Consider the following 25,149-nt stretch of genomic DNA (forward strand, 5'->3'; position numbering starts at 1 on the left):
ATATCTTATGTAAAGATAATTCTTAAGAATTCACATTTTCTGACATGCCTATTTCACATTTAGATGGAGGTGGATCAAAATTCAGTGAAAGTAATTAGAAATTCAGAATGCAGAGGGGAAATTTAACTCAGAGAATGAAAAGATGTTTCATGGGCTTTCTATTGACTACTGCATACTATCCTGGGATGGTCCAAAAAGGTAGGCCAAGGCCTCTGAGAATCTGTCTTGTTTTAGACAACAAAAAGAACCACACAGAATGGCACTCTGGAACTCCTCTACCTGGGGAAGCAGCTTCATCTTGGTGGGCATTCTGAATGACAGCAGGGCTCCTGAACTGCTCTGTGCCATGATCACAGTCCTGTACGTGTTGGCCCTGGCTAGCAATGGACTGCTGCTCCTGGTCATCACAACAGATGTGCAGCTCCACGTGCCCATGTACCTCCTGCTGGGGCAGCTCTCTCTCATGGACCTCCTGTTCACATCGGTTGTCACCCCCAAAGCCCTCGTGGATTATCTGCGCAGAGAAAACAGCATCTCCTTTGGGGGTTGTGCCCTCCAGATGTTCCTAGCACTGATGCTGGGTGGTGCAGAGGACCTCCTACTGGCCTTCATGGCTTATGACAGGTATGTGGCCGTTTGTCATCCTCTGAACTACATGATCTTCATGAGCCCAAGGGTCTGCTGGTTCACAGTGACCACATCCTAGATCTTGGCGTCCTTGAGTGCTTTAGGACACACCGTGTACACTATGCATTTCCCTTTCTGCATGTCCTCAGAAATCAGACATTTGCTCTGTGAGATCCCACCCTTGCTGAAGCTGGCTTGTGCAGATACCTCCAGATATGAGCTCATGGTTTATGTGACCGGTGTGACTTTCCTCTTGCTCCCCCTTTCTGCCATTGTTGCCTCCTACACACTAATTCTCTTCACTGTGCTTCACATGCCCTCAAAAGAGGGAAGGAAGAAAGCCCTTGTCACGTGCTCTTCCCACCTGACCGTGGTTGGCTGCCACATTCATGTATGTCCTGCCCAGTTCCTTCCACAGTCCCAGGCAAGACAACATCATCTCTGTTTTCTACACAATTGTCACTCCAGCCCTGAACCCCCTCATCTATAGCCTGAGGAATAAGGAGGTCATGGGGGCCTTGAGGAGGGTTCTGGGAAAATGTGTGCTGCCAGTACATCCTACCCATTAGGGAGGGCTCTTGACTTTCCTCTTATTATTCTTTCTCCAAATGAAATTGTTATGCTTTTCCCTTTTTTCATATTATACTGTGATAGAGATGAACATACACTTTTGAAAATTTCCCCTTATTTTCTACTATGTAGCTCTTGCATGAACAGAACTTTATGTGAACTCACTAGGCAATTATTACCCTGATCTGTGAAACCCCACATGAAAAGGGGAGTAGGAGAAGAAAAAGCTTTGAATGGATGTCCTTGACTCACTCTGGTGAGGCATCATCCTGACACATACCAAGTGGAGATGGAAGGAGACTAACTTTCCATTTCAACGTTATGTAGCAATAGGGAACAATAGTGCTTTGGGACTGAGCATACTCCAATGGCCTGTTAGCATTGAGGGAGTGTTCCCTTTGAACTGGATTCTTAGGTCATTTGTAGATAGAAGGGTCCTCAGAAGATACATTAGACTTGTTATTTGTTAAGATGTTAGCGACTGGTAGGGAAGAGTGAAAGAGATGTGACTGCATTTGCAATACAGATCTAAGGAGTCGGTCACATTGAGTTCATAAATAAAAGCATAAACCTAAGTTGGTGCAGTAGAAGGGGCTGAGGAAAAGGATTCTGGCATTTCAAGTTGAAAACAGAGTCTCTTTGACTTTGGGGGCTTTTTTACTGTGCCCAAAATTAAAATTAAAGAAATGAATAAAATAAAATTGGAAGTGCCCAAGTTTAAACAGAAAAGTCAGATGCAATAACAGTGAGAGAAATGTGTTGTGTATATTTTGTTTGAATTTTGCTAAATGAAGATATGTGTTTTGGAGCATTGAAATGACTGGAAGGAGCTGAAATACTTGAGATGAATGCATGTGATGTCTCTCTCCACTGGAAAGGAAGTGTAAATTACATAACGCATTCTCTAGCTAGCTCAAATGTGATGTGGGAAGATTTATAAGAAAATGTAGGAACTTGAATTTGTTGCATGCAGAAGCTCCCAAATACTTTACCTATGTAAAGGTCATCATGGTTGAAAACAGTGTTTGTCAGAACTTGGAAGTTCTTGTTTTCTTTCTAAAAATAATCTTAAATTGTTTAATCTATTAAACTAAGCCATAATATGAAACCTAAAGCTGATTAAGACAAGTTCTTTATAATGAGGAAATTCAGAAATTTAGAAAGAAATAAAAAACACCTGTAAAATTGTTTTGTACTGCTTTTAATATGCATACTTGTATTTTACAGAATTTATATGTAACTGATAACTCCTTTTGTCATTTAAAATTTGGTGAATCTTCTTCCTTGGTATGTGGGTATGTTTCAGAGTAATGATGGAGAGGGAGGGGACCAGAGCACCTCAGTTTGAGTCCCTGGCTCCCTTTTAATCCTCAGTGCACCATAGGACACAAAATTAAACCCTTTGTATCTGTGCATCCTAAACTTTAATGTGGTGATAATCACAGTCCTGCTCTCTTGGTGTTGTTGGGTAGATGGAATAAAATAATAAATGTTAGGCATTTAGACCATGGCCTGATTAAATTGTGCTTAAAATGTGTTGGCTATTATGGATGAATAAACAGTCTCCAAAAATTTTAATCTTTATTGTATTTTTTTTTAAAGTAAATACTTGCTCATTTTGTTCATTTTAGTTTTATCCATTTGTGGTGTACAATATGATATCTTGATATTTGTATACGTTATGAAATTGCTAAATTAAGCGAATATGTTTTCCCTCACATACTTGCATTTTGTCATAAGAACAGTTAAAACATACTTTCTCAGCAATTTTCAACTACACAATATATTACTGTTGTTGCTACTATAATTGCCATGATGTGCAACAGATTTTGTGAACTTCTCCCTCCTGTCTAACTTAAAGTTTGTATTCTCTGACCAGCATCTCCCTGTTCTCCACACCCCAACTTCATGTTATCCCCATTTTGCCTTCCTTCCTGTGTTTGTGTGAGATTTCACATATAAGTGAGTTCACACAGTATTTTTTTTTTTTTTTTCTGTGCCTCACATCTTACTTAACCTAATATCCTCCAAGTTCATTCAGGTTGTTGGAAAGGACAAAATTTCCTTCTTTCCCAAGGTTGAAAAATTCTCATTGTGTATTTACACCACCTTTTCTTTATTCATTCATACATTGTTGAACATTTAGTTTACTTCCATCTCTGGGCTGTTCTGAATAATGCTGTAATGAACATGGTACTGTGAGATTTCTCTTTGCAATACTGATTTCATGTCTTTTGGACATATCTCCAGTATGAAATTGCCAGATCATATGAGAATTCTATTTTCAATTTTCCGAGGAACTTCCATGCTGCCTTCCACAGTGGCTATACCAATTTACATTTCCATCAGAAAAGCGCAAAAATTCCCTTTCCTTACATTCTCACCACCACTTGTTATCTTTCATCTTTTGGAAATAGCCATGCTAGCTGGTGGGAGGTGATATCTCATTGGGTTATTTGTATTTTTCTTGGGATTAGTGATATTCAACATATTTTCATAGACTTGTTAGCCATTTGCATGACATCTTTGTATAAATATCTCCTCAGTTCCTTTGAAATGTTTCACTTGGGTTGTTTACTTGATATTGAGTTCTTAGATATTTTGGATATTAGCTCTTTTTCAGATATATTGTTGGCAAATACTTTTATCCATTCTGGATATAAGTCCATGTTCTCTGCAGAGACAGACTTTCTGATTTGGATGTATTTTATTTCTTTTTCTTGCATAATGCTGTGGCTAGGACTTCCAGTATTAGGTTGGATAGAAATCTCAAAACAAGGCATCCCTGCTTTGCTTCTCAATATAAAGCAATTTCTTTAATCTTTTCTCATGGAGAATGATGTTTAATAAAGGTTTGTCTCTTATGGCCTTTATTATGTTAAGGTATGTTCCTCCTATACCTAATTCACTGAGAATATTTATCAGGAAGGAATATTGAATTTTATCAGTATTCTTACATGTCTGTGAGATCATCAGCTAGTTTTTGTCCTCTATTCTTTAAATGTGGTATATCACACTTATTAATTTGTATGTGTAGAACCATCATTACATCTTTGGAATAAATTCTGCTTAATAATGATGAATGATCTTTTTCAGGTCCTGTTCAATTTGGTTTGCTATTAGTTTGTTGAGAATTTTTGCATCTATGTTCATCACATTGGTCTGTATTGTTATTTTCTCACAGTGCCCTTGTCTGATGCAGATCCCTCTTCTGTAGTGACTGGCCTGTGTTTAGGTGCCATGGGATTCTGCCTGACTCTGAGCCTCATCATGGAGAGACTAATCTCAGGCTCCTATGCAGTAACTTGATACCTACCTCTCTTTTCTTCCTTAAGTGGAAAATTCTCTCTGTGTTATTCTTCCTAAGGTTGGGGGAGACATGAAATGGGCAGTCCCATGGCCACCAATTCCACAATCCTGGGTCATACCTGGAGCCCACAGTCTGTTAAACACAGTCCAGCACTGAAGCAGATCACGATCTATACTGCTGAGGCCTGCCTGAAACCTCTGCAACCAGCATCAGGTGATGCTGGCCGGAATAGTAGTCTGTCCAACAGGGACCCTGAGGTTTTGCTTGTCACCTGGAGGGTCCAAAGGCTCCATCCATGGTTACTGACCTGGGGACAGGGGTCTCTGAAATCTGCCAAATATTGGCTTTCACCAGCCTGGCACTGAGTTTCAAGGCAAAATACTGTGTTTTCTTCCCAGTCATACTTCCCAGTGGAAGAGTATTGCTTATTCTGCCCAAGGGTTAGGGAAAGGTAGTAGGAACCATCCCTTAACTATCTGGCTAACTCATTTCAACAGGCTTGGTCTGCAGGCATTGTCCTGGGGTGGAGGCCTGGCTCTGTGTTCCACAGTGGCATGACTAGTACTGGGATTTGAGTTTAAAGCCTGGATTTAATTCCCTTCTCTCCCCCAAGGGGGAGACATCTCTTTCCACATAGGGTTGTTGGAGTTGAAGGGAGAAGTGATATATTAAGTGATATATTCCTCCATGTATCTTTTCTTATTATTATGTTAAAACCAGGTGCTGTACTCTAGTGACAGTAGTTTGGCACATGAACAGCTGTTCAAATTGATGTTTGTATGGGGAAAAAACTACTGGAGATTAGTATTCAGTCAGTGTCTTGATTTTTCTTCACAATCGTTTTATGTACATTTGTAAAGTTGATTCCATGGATCAGAACTGCTGAATCAAATTATATGACACTGATTCTTTAAAAGAAATTAACATGCTTATGTTTTATTTATTTTAATTAACAAATCCAATTACACGCATTCATCCTGTGCAACATGATGTTTTAAACTATTGCACATTGTGGAATGGTTGAATCAACTTAAGTAATGCATACATTTCCTTAGAGTGTTGTGATTTTTGTTTTTTGGGTCTTTGCTGAAAGAAAACTTCTTGTGCTATGCTAAATAGCCTTTCCATCCATGCCTCCTTTACCCCACACATGTTGTCACCAACTCTCTGAAGTCTACTTTTCTCTTCTAGTCCCATCTACCCAGTTCATCATTGGACCTGATTCTTCTTATTGGTATCACCATCAACCCCTCACAATAATGATTTAGAAGAATTTATCAGTTTTTTGTTTATTCTGTCACTTTCCCTAATATAATTGTTACAACATTAAGTATGCTTAATTGAAATTGCAATTTATCAGTGCCTAGCATGCTGTCAGACACCTACTAAAGTATCTCTCAATTTAAATCTTTCCCAAAACAAAGTTGTAAATTATTAGAATGTACAAGTTGAAGTAATAAAATACTAAAAATAAGAATACCAAACTTCCTAGGCATTTCATACGGGCTGTTCAGTAAATATGTGTTGGCTGAGAAAATTACACTCATTAAAGTGATTAAAGCAGTAGATTATTAGGTACTATGATCAATAAGATTCCCTTCAAATGAAATTAAAAGAAAAATAAGATAAAAAATATTTCAGATATTAATATTATAGCCTGATAATTTGTGACATAATATCTAGACCATAAATCCTTTGAAAAATTATGGTACTATGATCACACAAATTGCCAAGCACAATATTCCACGCTGTTACTGTCTTTCAGAAGAAAGTTCCTAAGCAAAGTTGTGACCAGGTAATTTCTACAGGGCAAGTCTGCATACAGGGCAAACTGGTTAACCTTGTGCATAAAACCCTGTGCAGAATATTATAAAACTAGCTAATTCTGTGAAAATATCACTCCTGAGCTTTATTTCCTGATACATATTCCTGATTTTAATGGTTCCTCCCTGATGGTGTTTGTTTTTGTTCATGTTATAGTCTCTCTTAGGTATCTTTTATAACCATTGACACTTATTGAATTGTACATATTATTCATAAATCAAGTCTCATTTTAGTAGAGTTATCTACAAAAATATTTCTGATCTTCAAATAAGCTATGGCCTTCACTTTTGATCTACATAGTATTTTTCTTTTACCTTATCTTAAAGCACTCCCTTTTATTGAACTTTTAAAATGGTTATCCTGATGTTTATGATCTCTTGTTAGTGGGTTGCCACATCTTCTGAGGAAAGCCCTGTTTTGCTCATCTTGTGGGTGTGGACACAGTGCCTGCATACAGAAGTCTTTTAATGAATATAGAAGTAAATAAGCCAAGGAATTAAGCAAGGGCAGGAAAAGATGCTGATGTCAGAGCTATGCTGTCAACCACAATGTTCAAAGAAAATCACTACCTCTGAGGCACACTATCTCCCAGCCAGCTTCCTGAGGGCCCCCTTCACATCCTTGTTCCTGAGACTGTAAATGATGGGGTTCAACATGGAAGTCATGACTGAATAGAACACAGAGATGATCTTATCTTTTTCATTCATTGTCTTGGAATTAGGTCTCATGTAGGCAAAAATTCCAGAGCCATAGTAGAGAACCACGACAGTGAGGTGAGAGCCACAGGTGGAGAAGACCTTGAGCCTCCTCTCCCCAGACTGCATCCGGATCACGGTGGAGATGATATGCCAGTAGGAGACGAGGATCAGGGAGACAGGAGCTAGGAGGATAAGCACACCCATGGAAAAGAGAGCCATCTCAGCATTGGAGGTGTCCACAGATGCCACCTTTAGGAGAGCAGGTGGTTCACAGAAGTAGTGATTAATTACATTCTGTCCCTGGTAGGGGAGATAGAGTGTAAAGGCACTGTCCACCAAACACACCAATGCCCCACTTATCCAGGACACTGTGGCCAACTGGACACAAGCCCTCTGGGTCATGATGGTAGAGTAGTGCAGGGGCTTGCAGACAGCCACGTACCGGTCATAGGACATCACTGCCAGTAGTGTACACTCTGTACACCCTGCTAGGAGGAAGACAACTATCTGTATTGAGCATCCAGCAAAGGAAATGGTTTTCTTTTTCACAAGGAAGTGGACCAACATCTGGGGTACAATGCTCGAAGAGAAACAAAGGTCAGCAAAGGATAAGTTTTTGAGAAAAAAGTACATGGGAGTATGAAGTTGAGAGTCAACTTGAATGAGGATTATTATCAGCAGGTTTCCAAATAAGGAAAGAAGGTAGATGATCAGGAAAACAAAGAACAACAAGATTTGGATCTGTGGATCCTGTGACAGTCCCAACAAGATAAATTCAGACATGTAAGTTTTGTTTCTTTCTTCTGTTGACTCTTATTCTTCTTTACCTGTCATCAGAAAGAGAACATATACATTCCAAATGTTACGTTTCACTGCTTTATACATATGTATAATGTTAACAAGGATAGTTGTTGACTGTCAGCTTTCATCTGCTTCCAACAAGGGAACAGTTAGCCTTAAGATTCATACTTCTGTTTTCATCAATGCATACAGCTTTCAAACAGATTTTCCCTTGTTTGACAAACTTGCCAGTATGAGTATCACACACTGTGGCTTCTTCATTTATCCTGATGTGTAGATATGTAGGTATTAATAAATTAGTATGTAGAAATTAAGATAATTATTTTGGTTAAATTTCATTTTTATTTTTGAAACATACATTGTATGTACTAAGATTAGTTGTCTGAGAATAGAGTGCACTGATTAAATTAATTTCAAAATATCTAGTAGCTAATGGAAACACAGGTGTTAATGAAAAATTGACACACAGTATATTAGGAAGTCCAAATATGGTTTGGGAATCAAACAGATAAATTACCACTGTTAGTTCTTGCTCTTTTTCATAGTTATTTAAAATAAAGCCACTCTTTTAAATAGCAATCAGAATCCAGGTAGAACAGCTAGACTGATTTAAAGAGTTACCATGTCACATGCCAGGTCTGCTGGGAGAACCAGCATGGAGCCCAAGTTAGTTCAAATCTGGTATTTTTGATGTCTACCCAAGTTCTGTAAATTTATTTTTAACACTGAAATTTATGGATTTTATTTGCAATGCAGAAGATAGGAGGGACACAGGAGCTGACTGTCACATCTAGCACTTTGAGTCCTAGGCAGCAGAACACAGTGCCAATAACCCTAACAATGATGTTCACCATCATCATTACCACAACAACTAAAAAACTCACTTTACCTAGCACTTTGGTATCCCCGGAATTCTAAAAAGAAGAATTTCTAGAGGTGAACACTACTGACAATCTCATTTTGTAGATAAAGAGTTTGAGATCCCTGTGATGATTTCAAAGAACTTTCAGAGCCACAGAGATGCAAATTATTAAATCATTATTGAGTATCAGCTGTCTGATGTCAGATTTCAGACATGATAGTTTTGCACGAAAAATGGGTGCTACTTCTAAAGATGCTCTCTGGTATCAGGCTCTGAATCCACAGCAGCCATAAATAGAATGCACCTCACAATTAGTATTTGAGACAGGGTAAGGCAGAAGTTAATGGTGTACATTGAAAAGAAAAACAACTGCTATCTTTTTGTGGTTTGGATGCAGGTGGAGAAGAAGTTAGGTAGAGTCAGTGTAAATATTTGCACTAATCAGGAGAGAATACTATTGCACCCTCTAAACATATCCCATAGATTTTGTTCTGCTCATCCTTCTTTTTTTTTTTTAATTGTAAACAAATGGGATACAATTTGTTTCTCTGTTTGTACATGAAGAAGAGGCATAACATTTGTGTAATCATACATTTACATAGGGTAATGATGTTTGATTCATTCTGTTATTTTTCCTTCCCCCCACCCCTCCCACCCCTCCCACCCCTCTTTTCCCTCTATAAAGCTCCTCTGTCCTCCATTCTTGCCTCCCTCCCACCCCCATTATGTATCATCATTTGCTTATCAGTGAGATCATTCGTTCTTTGGTTTTTTGGGATTGGCTTATCTCACTTAGCATGATATTCTCCAATTTCATCCATTTGCCTACAAATGTCATAATTTTAATCTTATTTATGGTTGTGTAATATTCCATTGTGTAAAATATATATATATATATATATATATATATATTTATATCACAGTTTCTTTATCCATTCATCAAGTGAAGGGCATCTTGGTTGGTTCCACAATCTGGCTATTTGAATTGAGCAGCTATGAACATTGATGTGGCTGTATCTCTGTAGTATGCTGATTTTAAGTCCTTTGGGTATAGGCCAAGGAGTGGGATAGCTGGGTCAATGGTGGTTCCATTCCAAGCTTTCTAAGGAATCTCCACACTGCTCTCCAGAGTGGCTGCACTCTACCACCAGCAAAGTATGAGTGTACCTTTTTCCCCACATCCTCGCCAACACCTATTGCTGCTTGTATTCTTGATAATCGCCATTCTAATTGGGGCGAGATGGAATCTTAGGGTAGTTTTGATTTGCATTTCTCTTATTTACTAGAGATGGTGAAAATTTTTTCATATATCTGTTGATTGCTTGTAGATCTTCTTCTGTGAAGTAGGTGTTCATTTCCTTAGCCCCTTTGTTGATTGGGTTATTTGTATTCTTGGTGTAAAGTTTTTTGAGTTCTTTATAGATTCTGGAAATTAGTGCTCTCTCTGAAGTATGAGTGGCAAAGATTTTCTCCCACTCTGTAGGCTCTCTCTTCACATTGCTGATAGCATCCTTTGCTGAGAGAAAGCTTTTTAGTTTGAATCTATCCCAGTTATTGATTCTTGCTTTTATTTCTTATGCTATGGGAGTCATGTTAAGGAAGTCTCATTCTAAGCCGACATGATGAAGATTTGATCCTACTTTTTCTTCTATAAGATGCAGGGTCTCTGGTCTGATTCCAAGGTCCTCAATCCATTTTGAGTGAGTTTTGTGCAGGGTGAGAGATAGGGGTTTAGTTTCATTCTGCTGCATATGGATTTCCAGTTTTCCCAGCACCATTTGTTGAATAGGCTGTCTTTTCTCCATTGCATGTTTTTGACACCTTTGTCTAGTATGAGAAAACTGTATTGATTTGGGTTTGTCTCTGTGTCCTCTATTCTGTACCATTGATCTACCTGTCTATTTTGGTGCCAATACCATGCTGTTTTTGTTACTGTTGCTCTGTAGTGTAGTTGAAGTTCTGGTATTGCGATACCCGATGCTTCACTCTTCCTGCTAAGGATTGCTTTAGCTATTCTGGGTCTCTTATTCTTCCAGAGGAATTTCATGATTGCTTGCTCTATTTCTGTGAGGTACATCATTGGGATTTTAATTGGAATTGCATTGAATCTGAATAGCACTCAAACTATCCCTATTTGCTGATGACATGATTCTATATCTGGGGGAACTGGAAAATTCCACCAAAAAACTTCTAGGACTCATAAATGAATTCAGTAAAGTAGCAGGATATAAGATCAATGCTCATAAATCTAATGCATTTTTATTCATAAGTGATGAATCCTCAGAAAGAGAATTTAGGAAAACTTCCCCATTCATAATAGCCTCAAAAGAAAAAGTACTTGGGAATCAATCTAACAAAAGAGGTGAAAGACCTCTACAATGGGAACTACAGAACACTAAAGAAAGAAATTAAAGAAAACCTTAGAAGATGGAAAGATCTCCCATGTTCTTGGATAGGCAGAATTAATATTGTCAAAATGGCCATACTACCAAAAGTGCTATACAGATTCATTGCAATTCCAACTAAAATTCCATTTTTCTTTATCTACCTACTATTCATTGGAAATCTCATTTAAATCTATTTCCTCAAATATTACACAACAGATTGTCTCAAATACTATCTGGTGCATGTCCACTAATCTAAATTTAAAGTATGAACGCTACCATTTAACCTAAGATGAACTTTTCAGACTTGGTAGAAATAGTGAGTGCCTTCCTTCCCTTATCCACCAATTTGATTTAGTATTTTGGTAGCTATGTCTTGAGTACTCTAGAAGACAAATTTGTTAGTATTAGAATGTGTTATTTGTAATAAAAAGGAAAGAAAGCCTATTCAAAGGCTTTGTTTTTAATGTGTGGATTTATAGATTTGAATTACCTAGAATCCAAAGTAGGCTGACTTAAGGTTAGGTTCCTTCTGAATATTCAACATGTTCCTTTATGTCCTTCCACGTAGTCTTCATCATTGTCAACTTTGTCTTAGAAGGTATGATGACACATGCTTTCTTGCTCACATCTAGCCATAAAAACCAAGTATCTTACAATAGCATCTAACAGCACTAAGATAAAATTCAGTGTTGTATAAGATCCAATTCTCTGAAAAAACCCAGGTCCCCAAAAGACATATCAGAAAAATTTAAACAGAAGAAAAAGTCTATTAAAAGGATAATGTACATGTATCTTATTTAGCTGTATATTCCAAGTTAGTTCATTTTAGTTTATAATACAGGCCAGACTCTAATGTCAAAATGTAACACACACAATGATAAGAATTTCACTTTTGATTAAATATGGAAAAATTATAGATGATAAACTAGCAAATTGTACATATATATAGAGAGAGGAAGGAATATCCGATAACTAAGTAGGGTTTTGCCAAGGAATTTAAGTATGGTTGAACATTAGGGGATGAGTCACATGATAACATCAGAACATAAATACAAATACACACTGACTCCCAATTCTAATAATTATGGGATCCACGGTTTCCAACCGACCTTTTCACTGAAAACAGCTATGAAGCCAGTGAAACCTCAAGGTACAAAGACCTTGGAGAAAGAAGCAGCACAGTGTAGTGAACCCAACAGCAGAATTCCCTGCGCCCAGAGGAAGGTGGTGGATTCCAAAGAAGCAGTTGAGAGTCTAAGCTCAACAGAGAGTGGGGGATGACAGGTGGAAAAGTTAAGAAAACTTTCTGCAGTCTTAAAGTAGTAGGAGGGAAGGGATAAAAAGTGGACTTTAAGAGTTAGCAATATAAGACATATTGACAAATATTCTAGGTTTGGGGGGGATAACCTTGGAATGAGGAATGAAATGAAAATATAGAAATCAACTCTAAATCAATACAATCTCTATTTTTCTTAAGACTATCTGCTCTTTTCTTAAGTCCCTGCCGAAACCTAAATAAATCCTGCATTTAGAGCCTCAAAGGGGTTTTAGAGTACTGCATGCACAATGCCCTGCATTCAGTAAAGTGAAATTACAAGGCACAGCATAAAATAGGAACAAGAACAACAGAAAGGGAGAGGGAGGGGGAAAGGGAGAGAGAGTGGGGGGGGGGGAGAAAGAGAGAAGAGAGCGAACAGCATATAAATCAAAACAGTCAATCTTATATGGGAGTTTTGAGACATAGTCTTTAAAACATTGTGAAATAAAATATATACATGATATTAGGCAATAGGTTAGTGAATTTAATCAGAGAACTTAAAGCCTACTAAAAATAAAAGAATGAAAATTTTAAATCTGAAAATGGGATGAATTAAAATGAGAACACAAAAGAGATTTTAACAGCATATTAGACACTGATGAAGAATGTATTAGTTCCCAGCAGCTAGGGAGGCTGAGGCAGGAGGATTGCTAGTTCAAAGCCAGTCTCAGCAACTTAGCAAGACCCTGTCTCTAAATAAGATATTTTTTAAAATGTCTAGGGATGTGACTCAGTGGTTAAGTGCCCTTGGGTTCAATTCCAAGGAAGAAGAAGAAACAAAGAAAAGGATTAGTGATCCAGAAGATAGGTAGGAATCAAAATAAAAAATGAAGCATGTTAAAAAAAAAATCAAGGGCTGAATCTTTAAAAAGCATGAAAGCATGTATTATTAAAACAGTTTAAGCAAAGGGAAATTGAAGTCTGAGGAGAGAAAAGACAAAATACAGTGAAAAAGACATCTGAATAGATAATAATATTTTTTAAGATAAATATTAAGCCAACTATCCAATAAGTAGAATAAAGTTAAACTTAATGATAGCTAAGTAAATTGAAATTTCATCATGTTTTCTAATTTCAATAAAGGAAAACAATTAAAATAATTTAACTACACAGAGTTCATGAGGCGATTATAACTAAAAGACACAGAATGCCTAAATATTCAATTACATGACTTAGAGAAAAAATTTCCAGCAAACTATTTCTTAACACTCCTGATATAAATCTTCTCAGAAAGCAATAAGAGCCCTACAAAAACTGAGTAGTGACAGGTATGCTGGCTCACACCTAATCCCAGTGATTTGGGAGACTGAGGCAGAAGAGTCACAAGGTCAAGGATAGTCTCAATAACTTAGAGAGACCCTAAGGAATTTAGTGAGACCCTGCCTCAGAATTATAAATAAAAGGAGCTGGGCTGTGACCCTGTGGTTAAATGCCCCCAGGTTCAATCATCAGAACCAAAACAAACAAGCAAACACAAAAAGCTGAGTGCAGAAAAGAAGTTGATTGAAAGAGCTTAAGATCACTAGAAAGATAAAGTCCTCCTAATGTGTGAAAAAACTGAAAAAGAATCTGAGCTATATAACATAATATAGAGATACCTTGAGTTAGTAATTTAAATTATGTCTGTTTCTATATTTATAAAATGAGAATATTAATATCTAATTTTTCCTTTTGTTACAAAAAATAAGTTGATAATTTTTATAAGCCTCAAGTTAGTATTTGGCACACTAATTTTAGTTATCTAGAATATTAGTAAATATATATTCTTTATTGTACATGGATGGACAAGTAATACACACATTTTCTCATCCAGCTTCAAACTGAAAACAAACTATGATGTGCCTTCTCTGACTTTCTTCCGACAATTTGTATTCTTCAAAAATACTAAAAAGAAAAATACTCCTTGTGAGATAGAGATGAAATAGATATATGCAACTACACTAACTCTCACACTGAAGCCACTTTTTGTTCCTCTCATTATTTTTCCACCTACTGAAGAAGTAAACAGTTATGAGATTTTACCAACCCAGTAACTTCTGTTTATTTTAGCTCTATTATCTCTCTGCATCTTACATTGCTCCAGTCATCCTATTTCCATGTAATAGAATAATCTTTTGATAATGCTAATGTTATCATTTTCAGTTCCCCAATTTGATAACTCTCCGTTGTGTATAGGCTTAAATCCAAACAATATTCTGGGCCTAGAGCATCTTTGACTGGCTGCAGATGTCTGCAAGTCAATCTCTCACACTTCCTAACCCTTGATCAATTCCCTGCCAGGCTCAAAGGTACATGAGCCAACCCAGTTCCTTTGCCCTTACTGTTCCCTCTGTGGAAGTTGACTTATTGCTTTATCTGCTAGGTCAATTCCTGGTCACCCTCCAGTGTTGACCTCAGCTGTCACTGTTTTGCCCAAGCTTTCACTGCCTCTGTTAAGTGAAGTTGACTTTTTTACATTTCACTTTTCTGTGTTTCATATTTACACTAATACATCTTTATATGATACAACATATATTTAATGTCAAGGCATTCTTTTTCCTATTTTATCAATTCTCCAAAGGTAGAGAATGTTAGTGATCTTACCCCTATTATTTGTTGCAGTCAGGCAGTTAAGTTTTTAAATAAATATCAGCTGAGCAAATCACTACCCATCTATCTCATGCATACATTATCACACATAGAATTGTAGATCTCTTTTCACTCATATATTCAAATCCAAACACTTATGTAGCAAAAAGGGAATGAAGTATAAAAGACACAGTATCCACTGGGCCACTAGAATGTCTCCAGGAATGAACTGCAGGACAATTAAAGCATGCTCACCTGGGCGTGATAATCTACCAAGAGTTTATGAAAGAAATAATACAGTGCAGAAACCATTACCTTCTATCTGAAACCAGGGTGAAGGACTTACATTGTGGCAGAGGTGAAAGAACAAGGGAGTGATTCTGATAGTAAGAAATCCCCTCACATAGACATCATATCCAAGGCTGTGGCCACACATCACTTCCTAGATCCAGGGATTTTCAAGATCAAAAGACCAGACTTCCCTGTAGCTTACAGTGCACCAGAGATGGAAAAGGCACAGGAAGATGTGAACACTTCAACAAAGGACTGTGGAGTGTCTGGTAGGTTTACAGCTGCTGGGAAATGAGGTCCGGGTGGGAGGCTATTAACCTGGAGCTTTCTGGAATCTTTTGTGTAGGGTCTGATCCCTGCAGACACCCTAGAGAAGGATTTCTGTACTGAGCCCTACAGAAGGAGGAGGAAAAGTGGGAAAGGAGGAAGGAATGTGATGCTGGAGAGGAGAGGGAGGACCAGTTCCTCACAGACCCTGCTGGATCTCCTGAGGAGGTGTGGCCACCTCAACACAGTCCTGCTCTCACCAGGTGGGCTGAGCTGAGCTGAGCTCAGGGCAGTGGGGTCTCAGGCGAAGAGGCTGAGGGGGCAGGCAGGGTGTTGAGACCTCTGGGCTGAACACCAAGATCCCACCAGGCGATGTCACTGCACTTTTATTCCTGGGCACTCAGAGTGTTTCTCCATTTTGAACCTTTGCCAACCACCTTTCTCAAGGTCACAAACCTCAATTCTCCCAGGACCTAAGCACTGGATTTTCCTAAGGGGAAGTTCTTAAAAATGTGGTCCTGAGAACTGGTGTAAACAACACAGTCCCAAGAGTTCTCGATTCATTAGGTACCCTGAAGCCTTTCTGTTATGCTTGTAAACAATGTCGAAATTTCTGAATCTCCCCTGATTTGGAACTCTTTTAAAAAGAGAGAAAAATTTAAATTGTCATTTTGTCCACATGATGAGGTTGGAGTGTCTCTTGCTCTGTTCATGACTTTGGTAATCACATAAGCAAAGAAAGCTAAAGCCTCCTTAGTGTTTATTAAGGAAATCTATATTATTACATTGGTTGCCTCTTACTCATGCTGATTAATATGGATAGATTTTAAAGAAAATATTTTAAAAGGATTTCTAAAATCTACATTAATTGCCAACTTGGGTTATTCAAAAGATTTGTGGTGCCTTAACTGAATTAGCAATAAATTTAGACATTGTTCCGATAACCAGATGTCCCTGAGGTTCCCAGACCTTCTTTTTTATTTTTAAAGAAATTTTAAAGCTTTTGCTTATTTGTACTTGAAAAATTTTTTTGTATCTTATTTTTTAAATTTTTAAATTTTTGTTGTTTTTAGATATACATGATAGTCAGGTATATTTTGACATTTTACACATATGGGGTGCAACCCATTACAATTTTGATCACATTCTTGTGGTTGAACATGATGTGGAGTTACACCAGTCATTGTACATTCATGTATGAGCATAGGAAAGTTATATCCAATTCTTTCTACTCTCTTTCCTATTCCCATCCCTCCTCCCCCCTTCATTCCCCTTTGTCTAACCCAATGAACTTCTATAATTCCCTTCCTTACTCTCCCTTGTAATTGGTTAGCATCCACATATAAGAGAGAACATTTGGCCTTTGTTATTTTGGTATTGGTTTATTTCACTTAGCAAGATATTATCTAGCTCCATAATTTAACTGCCAATGCCATCATTTCACTCTTCTTTATGGCTACTATTCCAGTGTGTACTATAGTTTCTTTATACATTCATCTGTTGAAGGGCACCTAGTTTGGTTTCATAGCTTGGCCATTGTGAATTGAGTTGCTATAAACATGGATGGGACTGCATCACTGTAGTATCTGATTTTAAGTTCTTTGGGTATAAGCCCAGGAGTGGTATAACTGGGTCAAATGGTTTTTCCATTCCAAGTTTTCTGAGGAATCTCCATACTGCTTTCCAGAGTGGTTGCACCAATTTACATTCCCACCAGCAATGTATGAGTTCAACTTTTCCCCCACATCCTTGCCAACATTTATTGCTACTTGTATTCTTGATAATTGCCATTCTGATTGGAGAGAGATGGAATCTCAGTATAGTTTTGATTTGCATTTCTCTAACTGCTAGAGATGTTGAACATTTTTTCACATATTTTTTGACCATTTGCAATTCTTCTGTGAAGTTTCTGTCCAGTTCCTTTGCCCACTTATTGATTGGGTTATTTGTTTTTCTGTTGTTAAGTTTTTTGAGTTCTTTGTATATCCTGGAGATTAATGCTCTATCTGAGGTGCAGGTGGTAAAGATTTTCTCCCATTCTGTAGGCTCTCTGTTCATGTTCTGGATTTGCTTCCTTTGTTGTGAAGAAGCTTTTTAGTTCGAATTCATCCCATTTACTGATTCTTGATTTTACTTCTTGTGCTTTAGAAGTCTTATTGAGGAAGTCTGTTCCTGAGCCAATATGATAGAGTTGGACCTACTTTTTCTTCTAGGAAGTGCAGGGTCTCTGCTCTAATGCCAACGTCCTTGATCCATTTCGAGTTGAGATTTGTGCAGGGTGAGATATGGGAGTTCGATTTGAGTCTACTATATGGATTTCCCATTTTCCCAGTACTATTTGCTGAAGGCACTATCTTTCCACCAATGTATGTTTACATCACTTTTGTCTAGTATGAGATAACAGTGTTTATGTGTGTGTGTCTCTGTGTCTCCTTTTCTGTTCCATTGGTCTTCGATTCTATTTTTGTGCCAATGCCATGCCATTTTTGTTCTGTAGCTATAGTTCTGTAATGTAATTTAAGGTCTGGTATTGTGATCCTCCTGCAGTACTTTTCTCACTACAGAGTGCTTTGGTTACTAGACCTTCTGGCACTAAGGATAGGACTTCTCATTTACTGCAGTGTTCACAGACTCATATCACTTGCTCACTTTCAGCATTTTACTTCAGGTTGCAGTTTATGTATCTTATTCAATGAAGATTTACATCATATCATTTATTTCTTGCAGACCAGTCTCAGAGAAAGGCCCACATGGAGGGGTTCCAAGGCCTCCCAGAGAAAGCTACCATCAACTGCCAGATGTGTGCAAGTGGGAAACCTTCAGATAACTATGGTCCCCACCCTGTGAAATGCCCCTGTTGATTTACAATTAGAACAGAAACAAACTCCACTTTGTGACTTGCCCAAATTTCAGGATCATAAGCAATGTTGGTTGTTGTAGCTACCAAATTAGGTGTTATTTGTTTCATCATTAGATAACCAAAATAGGGAATTAAATCACAATGAGATGCCATCACTCAGTGCAATGACTAACATTAAAAATACTGGCATCTCCACATGTTGACAAAATTGTGGAACAATCAGAACCTCATACACTGATAATGACAATGAATATAAAAATCATGAATCCACTTTGAAAGAGAGTTTGGTGGTATGCTATGAAGTTATATTTACTGTTCGTCTCAGTAGCTCTACTCATAGATGCAAAAACAAATGAAAACCTATGTTCACACAAAGATTTGCAATTCAATTACTCATATCTTTCATTCAGAGTAGCCAAAACCTTGAATAGAAGCAAATATGCATCAATAAATGTGTACGTTAACTGTGATTTATCTTCGTTCTGGGTCCATCTAATGGAATACTACTCAGAAGAAAAAAAAAAAAAACTACTGATAAATGAAATAACATGGTTGAATCTAAAATATATTGTGCCAATCAAAAGAACTAGACAAAAAGAGTTCATACTGATGAGTCAATTTTTATAAAATGCTAAGAAATTGAGTTAGTAATTACTTGGAGATCAGTACTCCAATTCCCAATACAGGAACTGACAATGAAGGACAGGACAGAATCATGCAATGCAAGTGAAATGCTGTATGTCTTGATTTTGGAGCTAGTTACATAGGTGCAAACATTTGTCAAAACTACTTTGGGGCTGGGGAGATAGCTCAGTTGGTAGAATGCCTGCCTTGCAAGCACAAGGCCCTGGGTTCAATCCCCAGCACCCAAAAACAAACAACAACAACAACAACAACAAAAACAAACAAACAAACAAAAAAACCACCTAATTTAACCATAGGATTATATATTTAAATTATATATCTATAGAATTTATGTTTTAGAACTCTAACATTTATGCAATTTAGAGAAAAGGGGAATTCAGAAAAATGCTTATTGAAATAGCAATTCAAGAAAGTCATTCAGGTTTCAAGATGGCGGCCTAGAGGGTGGCTGCATTTCATGTTGCTCCAGGACTTAGGATTCAAAAGAGGAGATATTGAGAGACTTGGGACCAACTCAAAGCAGCCGGGTGAGTCTCTCCTGTTGGGGAGGTGTCCCAGATGGGGCGGTAGTCCCGGAACACAGGGAACTTTGTGAAGTAGAGCTGCCGGCGAGACACCCCTCCCCCCGCTGGAGCAGTGAACTCGAACAACTGGAAGCATCATAGAGGAGGCTGCTCAGCACAGCGCTGGGACTCGGAGCAACCACTGGGGCTCCAGTGTCTGCCCAGCGGAGGAGCGGTGAGGAGAGCTGTGTGGACTCAGAACACCAGGGCCTGCCCTGAGGAGGAGGAGGAGGAGCGTGGCCGCTTGGATTCGGAGTGGCTATACCAGAGCTATAGGCAGTTGCCAGAGGAGGGGCTGCGTGGCGAGCTGTTTGGACACTTCTGAACACAGGGGCCTGCCCTGAGGACGAAGAGGAGGAGGAGCGCGGCCTCTTGGATTCAGAGTGGCTATACCAGAGCTACAGGCGGTTGCCAGAGGAGGGGCTGCGTGGCGAGCTGTTTGGACTCAGACCACTTCTGAACACTGGGGCCTGCCCGGAGGAGTAGGAGGAGGAGGAGGAGGAGGAGCGCGGTGGGTCGTTTGGACTCCCAGTGACTGCATTAGAGCTCCAGGTGGCTGCTCAGAGGAGGAGGTGATTGGTGAGTTGTTTGGACTTAAAGCAACCGCTCCTGAACACAGAGGGGCTGCCTGGAGGAGAAGCGTGATGGGTTGCTTGGTCTCGAGTGGCTGCACCAGATCTCCGGGCGGTTGCCCAGAGGACACGTGCAGCAGGTCACGTGGATTCAGAGCCACTCAGAGTGATCACTCCTGAACACCCAGGGGGTTACCTGGAGGAAGAGGAGGAACAGGGAGGGTCATTTTGACTCGGAGTGATTGATTGCCCCGGGCTACGGGTGGTTGGTGGGAGGAGGAGGCACGCAGTGAGTTGCTCGGACCCCTAGTGACTGCACCGGAATACTGGGCGACTATCTGGAGGAAGAGGTGTGTGGCGGATCTCTGGGACTCAGAGCGATTGTATGGGGCCCCAGGTGGCTGCTCAGAGGAGGGGCCGCATAGCCAGGCGATTAGGTGCAGAGCAGGGTCCCAGAATCTAGGAGGCTTCTTGGTGGAAGAGCTGCACAGAGACACGCTTAGGGGTGGAGTGAAGGTTCCAGGACTGCAGGCAGATTCTATGAGGAGGGGCAGACTAAGGAGATTCATCTGTGAAGGGTGAGGCTCCCAGGCCCAGGAGGTAGGGCCGGGCCCCTGGGAACGTTGCAGAGGAAGGCAGCCCAGCCGAAGTGGTAGCTATAAATTGAGGGGAACCTCTAGGAGGGAACTGACCAGTGAGACCTCCCTACCGAGTGAGTCTTCCCTGCTGGGTGAGGTTTCCCCACTAGGAAGGTAAAACCAGAGACACAGGCCCAAACAGGCCTTGCCTTAGCCCACAGCCTAGTTCCCCTTTGGATGACCATTGGTCAACAAGTGGGGCACCTCTGCCCACTAGCAGGGAATATACCCCACCTGAAGGCCACCACATCTAGAGAGGCAGCTTCCTTGTGGAGCACCGCATTATCAACTTCCTCCAAGACTTCAGCCTACTGAAGGCTAAGAGGGGATATATATAGAAATCTTCAAGCACACTGTAAGTCAATAGAGGAAATCTGCAATATCTCAGCAGTCCACTGATACCTGAACATTATGAGAAAACAAGGAAAGAAAATGCTGCAAACAAATCTAGATGTTACATCAATAAAACCCAATGACAGCATGGCAGAAGAAATGACAGAAAAGGAGTTCAGAATGTACATAATTAAAATGATCAGGGAAGCAAACGATGAGATGAAAGAGCAAATGCACGCACTGAATGATGAGATGAAAGAGCAAATGCAGGCATTGAATGATCGCACCAATCAACAGTTAAAGAGCAAATACAGGAAGCAAAAGATCATTTCAATAAAGAGTTAGAGATATTGGAAAAAAAAACCAAACAGAAATCCTTGAAATGAAGGAAACAATAAACCAAATTAAGAACTCCATAGGAAGCATATCCAGTAGGATAGAACACCTGGAAGACAGAACCTCAGACATTGAAGACAAAATAGTTAACCTTGAAACCAAAGTTGAACAAACAGAGAAGATGGTAAGAAATCATGAACAGAATCTACAAGAACTATGGGATATCATGAAAAGGCCAAATTTAAGAATTATTGGGATTGAGGAAGGCTTAGAGAAACAGACCAAAGGAATGAACAATCTATTCAATGAAATAATATCAGAAAAATTCCCAAACCTGAAGAATGAAATGGAAAATCAAGTTCAAGAGGCTTATAGGACTCCAAATACACAAAATTACAACAGACCCACACCAAGGCACATTATAATGAAAATGCCTAACTTACAAAATAAAGACAGAATTTTAAAGGCTGTGAGAGAAAAGAATCAAATTACATTCAGGGGGAAACCAATACGGATATCAGCAGTTTTTTCAATCCCAGACCCTAAAAGCTAGAAGGGCCTGGAACAACATTTTTCAAGCCCTGAAAGAAAATGGATGCCAACCAAGAATCTTATACCCAGCAAAACTTACCTTCAAATTTGACAATGAAATAAAATCCTTCCATGATAAACAAAAGCTAAAAGAATTTACAAAAAGAAAGCCAGCATTACAGAACATTCTCAGTAAAATATTCCATGAGGAAGAGATGAAAAACAAAGAAGAAAATCAGCAATAGGAGGAATTATCCTAAAGGAATTGTCAAATAAAGGAGGAACCAAGTTGTGTCAAACAAATAAATAAACAAAATTTAAAAAATGAACCAAATGACCGGGAAACCAAATCATATCTCAATAATAACCCTGAATGTTAATGGCCTGAATTCATCAATCAAAAGACATAGACTGACAGATTGGATTAAAAAAAAGATCCAACAATATGTTGCCTACAAGAGACTCACCTCATAGAAAAAGATACCCATAGACTAAAGGTGAAAGGATGGGAAAAAACATACCATGCACATGGACTCAGCAAAAAAGCCTGAGTATCCATCCTCATTTCAGATAATGTGGACTTCAAGCCAAAGTTAGTCAGAAGGGATAAAGAAGGACATTTCATATTGCTTAAGGGAAGCATAAATCAGCAAGACATAACAATCATGAACATCTATGCCCCAAACAGTGGCTCATCCATGTATGTCAAACAAATCCTTCTCAATTTCAGAAACCAAACAGACAATAACACAATAATACTAGGTGATTTTAACACGCCTCTCTCACCACTGGACAGATCTTCCAAACAAAAATTGAACAAAGAAACCATAGATCTCAATAACACAATCAATAATTTAGACTTAACAGACATTTATAGAATATACCATCCAATCAAGAGCAAATACACTTTCTTAAGAGCAGCACATGGATCCTTCTCTAAAATAGACCATATATTATGCCACAAAGCTAATGTTAGCAAATACAAGAAGATAGAGACACTAGCATGTATTCTATCAGATCATAATGGATTGAAGTTAGAAATAAATGAAAGAGTAAAACACAGAAACTATTCCAACATCTGGAGATTAAACAATATGCTATTATATGATGAATGGATAACAGAAGATATTAGGAAGGAAATTAAAAAATTCTTAGAGGTAAATGAGAACAAAGAAACATCATATCAAAATCTCTGGGACACTATGAAAGCAGTACGTAGAGGGAAATTTATTTCATGGAGCACATTTAATAAAAGAAGTAAAACTCAACAAATAAACAACCTAACACTACAGCTCAAAGCCCTAGAAAAAGAAGAACAGACCAGCACCAAAAGTAGTAGAAGACAGGATATAGTTAAACTCAGAGCTGAAATCAATGAAATTGAAACAAAAGAAACAATACAAAAAATTGACAAAATAAATAGTTGGTTCTTCGAAAAAATAAGCAAAATTGATAAACCTTTAGCCACACTAACAAAGAGAAGACGAGAGAAAACCCAAAGCACTCAAATTCGGAACGAACAAGGAAATATCTCAACAGACAGGATTGAAATACAAAACATAATTAGAAGCTATTTTGAAAATCTATACTCTAACAAAATAGAAAATTTCGAAGACATCAACAGGTTTCTAGAGACATATGAATTGCCTAAACTGAACGAGGAGGACATAAACAATTTAAATAGACCAATTTCAAGTACTGAAATAGAAGAAGTCATCAAAAGCCTACCAACAAAGAAAAGTCCAGGACCAGATGGGTTCTCAGCCGAGTTCTACAAAACCTTTACAGAAGAGCTCATTCCAATACTTCTCAAAGTATTCCATAAAATAGAAGAGGAGGGAACCCTCCCAAACTCATTCTATGAAGCCAATATCACACTGATACCTAAACCAGACAGAGACTCATCAAGGAAAGAAAATTTCAGACCAATATGCCTTAATGAACATCGACGCAAAAATTCTCAACCAAATTTTAGCAAATCGCATACAAAAACATATTAAAAAGATAGTGCACCATGATCAAGTGGGTTTCATCCCAGGGATGCAAGGTTGGTTCAACATCAGGAAATCAATAAATGTAATTCACCATATCAATAGACTTAAAGTCAAGAATCACATGATTATTTCAATAGATGCAGAAAAAGCATTTGATAAAATACAGCACCCTTTCATGCTCAAAACACTAGAAAAAATAGGGATAGTGGGAACATTCCTTAACATTGTAAAGGCCATTTATGCTAAGCCCATGGCTAATATCATTCTAAATGGTGAAAAACTGAAAGCATTCCCCCTAAAAACTGGAACAAGGCAGGGATGCCCTCTTTCACCACTTCTATTCAACATCGTTCTTGAGACTCTGGCCAGAGCAATTAGACAAACCAAAGAAATTAAAGGGATACGAATTGGAAAAGAAGAACTCAAACTATCCCTGTTCGCTGATGACATGATTATATATTTAGAGGAACCTGGAAATTCCACCAGAAAACTCTTAGAACTCATAAGTGAATTCAGTAAAGTAGCAGGTTACAAGATCAATGCTCATAAATCCAATGCATTTTTATACATAAGTGATGAATCTTCAGAAAGAGAAATTAGGAAAACTACCCCATTCACAATAGCATCAAAAAAAATAAAATACTTGGGAATGAATCTCACAAAAGAGGTGAAAGACCTCTACAATGAGAACTATACAACACTAAAGAAAGAAATTAAAGAAGACCTTAGAAGATGGAAAGATCTTCCATGTTCTTGGATAGGAAGAATTAATATTGTCAAAATGGCCATACTACCTAAAGTGCTATACAAATTCAATGCAATTCCAATTAAAATCCCAATGATGTACCTTACAGAAATAGAGCAAGCAATTATGAAATTCATCTGGAAGAATAAGAAACTCAGAATAGCTAAAGCAATCCTTAGCAGGAAGAGTGAAACAGGGGGTATTGCAATACCAGATCTTCAACTCTACTACAAAGCAATAGTAACAAAAACGGCATGGTATTGGTACCAAAATAGAAAGGTAGATCAATGGTACAGAATAGAGGACATGGACACAAACCCAGATAAATACAATTTTCTCATACTAGACAAAGGGGCCAAAAATATGCAATGGAGAAAAGATAGCCTCTTCAACAAATGGTGCTGGGAGA

The 25,149-nt window shown here is 38.5% G+C and overlaps 1 protein-coding gene and 1 pseudogene across 2 annotated transcripts in view; one reads left to right on the forward strand and one right to left on the reverse strand.

The window, feature by feature from the left end:
* The first annotated feature begins 256 nt into the window (after nucleotides 1-256).
* LOC306638530 (olfactory receptor 2AG2-like) lies at nucleotides 257-1,196 on the forward strand (annotated as a pseudogene). Its single transcript has one exon. The product of its transcript is annotated as an olfactory receptor 2AG2-like (transcript).
* Nucleotides 1,197-6,912: 5,716 nt separating this feature from the next.
* LOC306638531 (olfactory receptor 2D3-like) overlaps nucleotides 6,913-25,149 on the reverse strand; it is a gene marked incomplete at both ends in the record, with an annotated part of 48,522 nt that continues 30,285 nt past the window's right edge. Inside the window, one exon of the mRNA XM_079101757.1 lies at nucleotides 6,913-7,841. Within this exon, the coding sequence (XP_078957883.1) occupies nucleotides 6,913-7,841 (929 nt within the window). The remainder of the gene's footprint in view (nucleotides 7,842-25,149) is intronic.

This window comes from Sciurus vulgaris (genome assembly GCF_902686455.1).
Source record: "Sciurus vulgaris genome assembly, chromosome: 11".
NCBI lineage: Eukaryota > Metazoa > Chordata > Mammalia > Rodentia > Sciuridae > Sciurus > Sciurus vulgaris.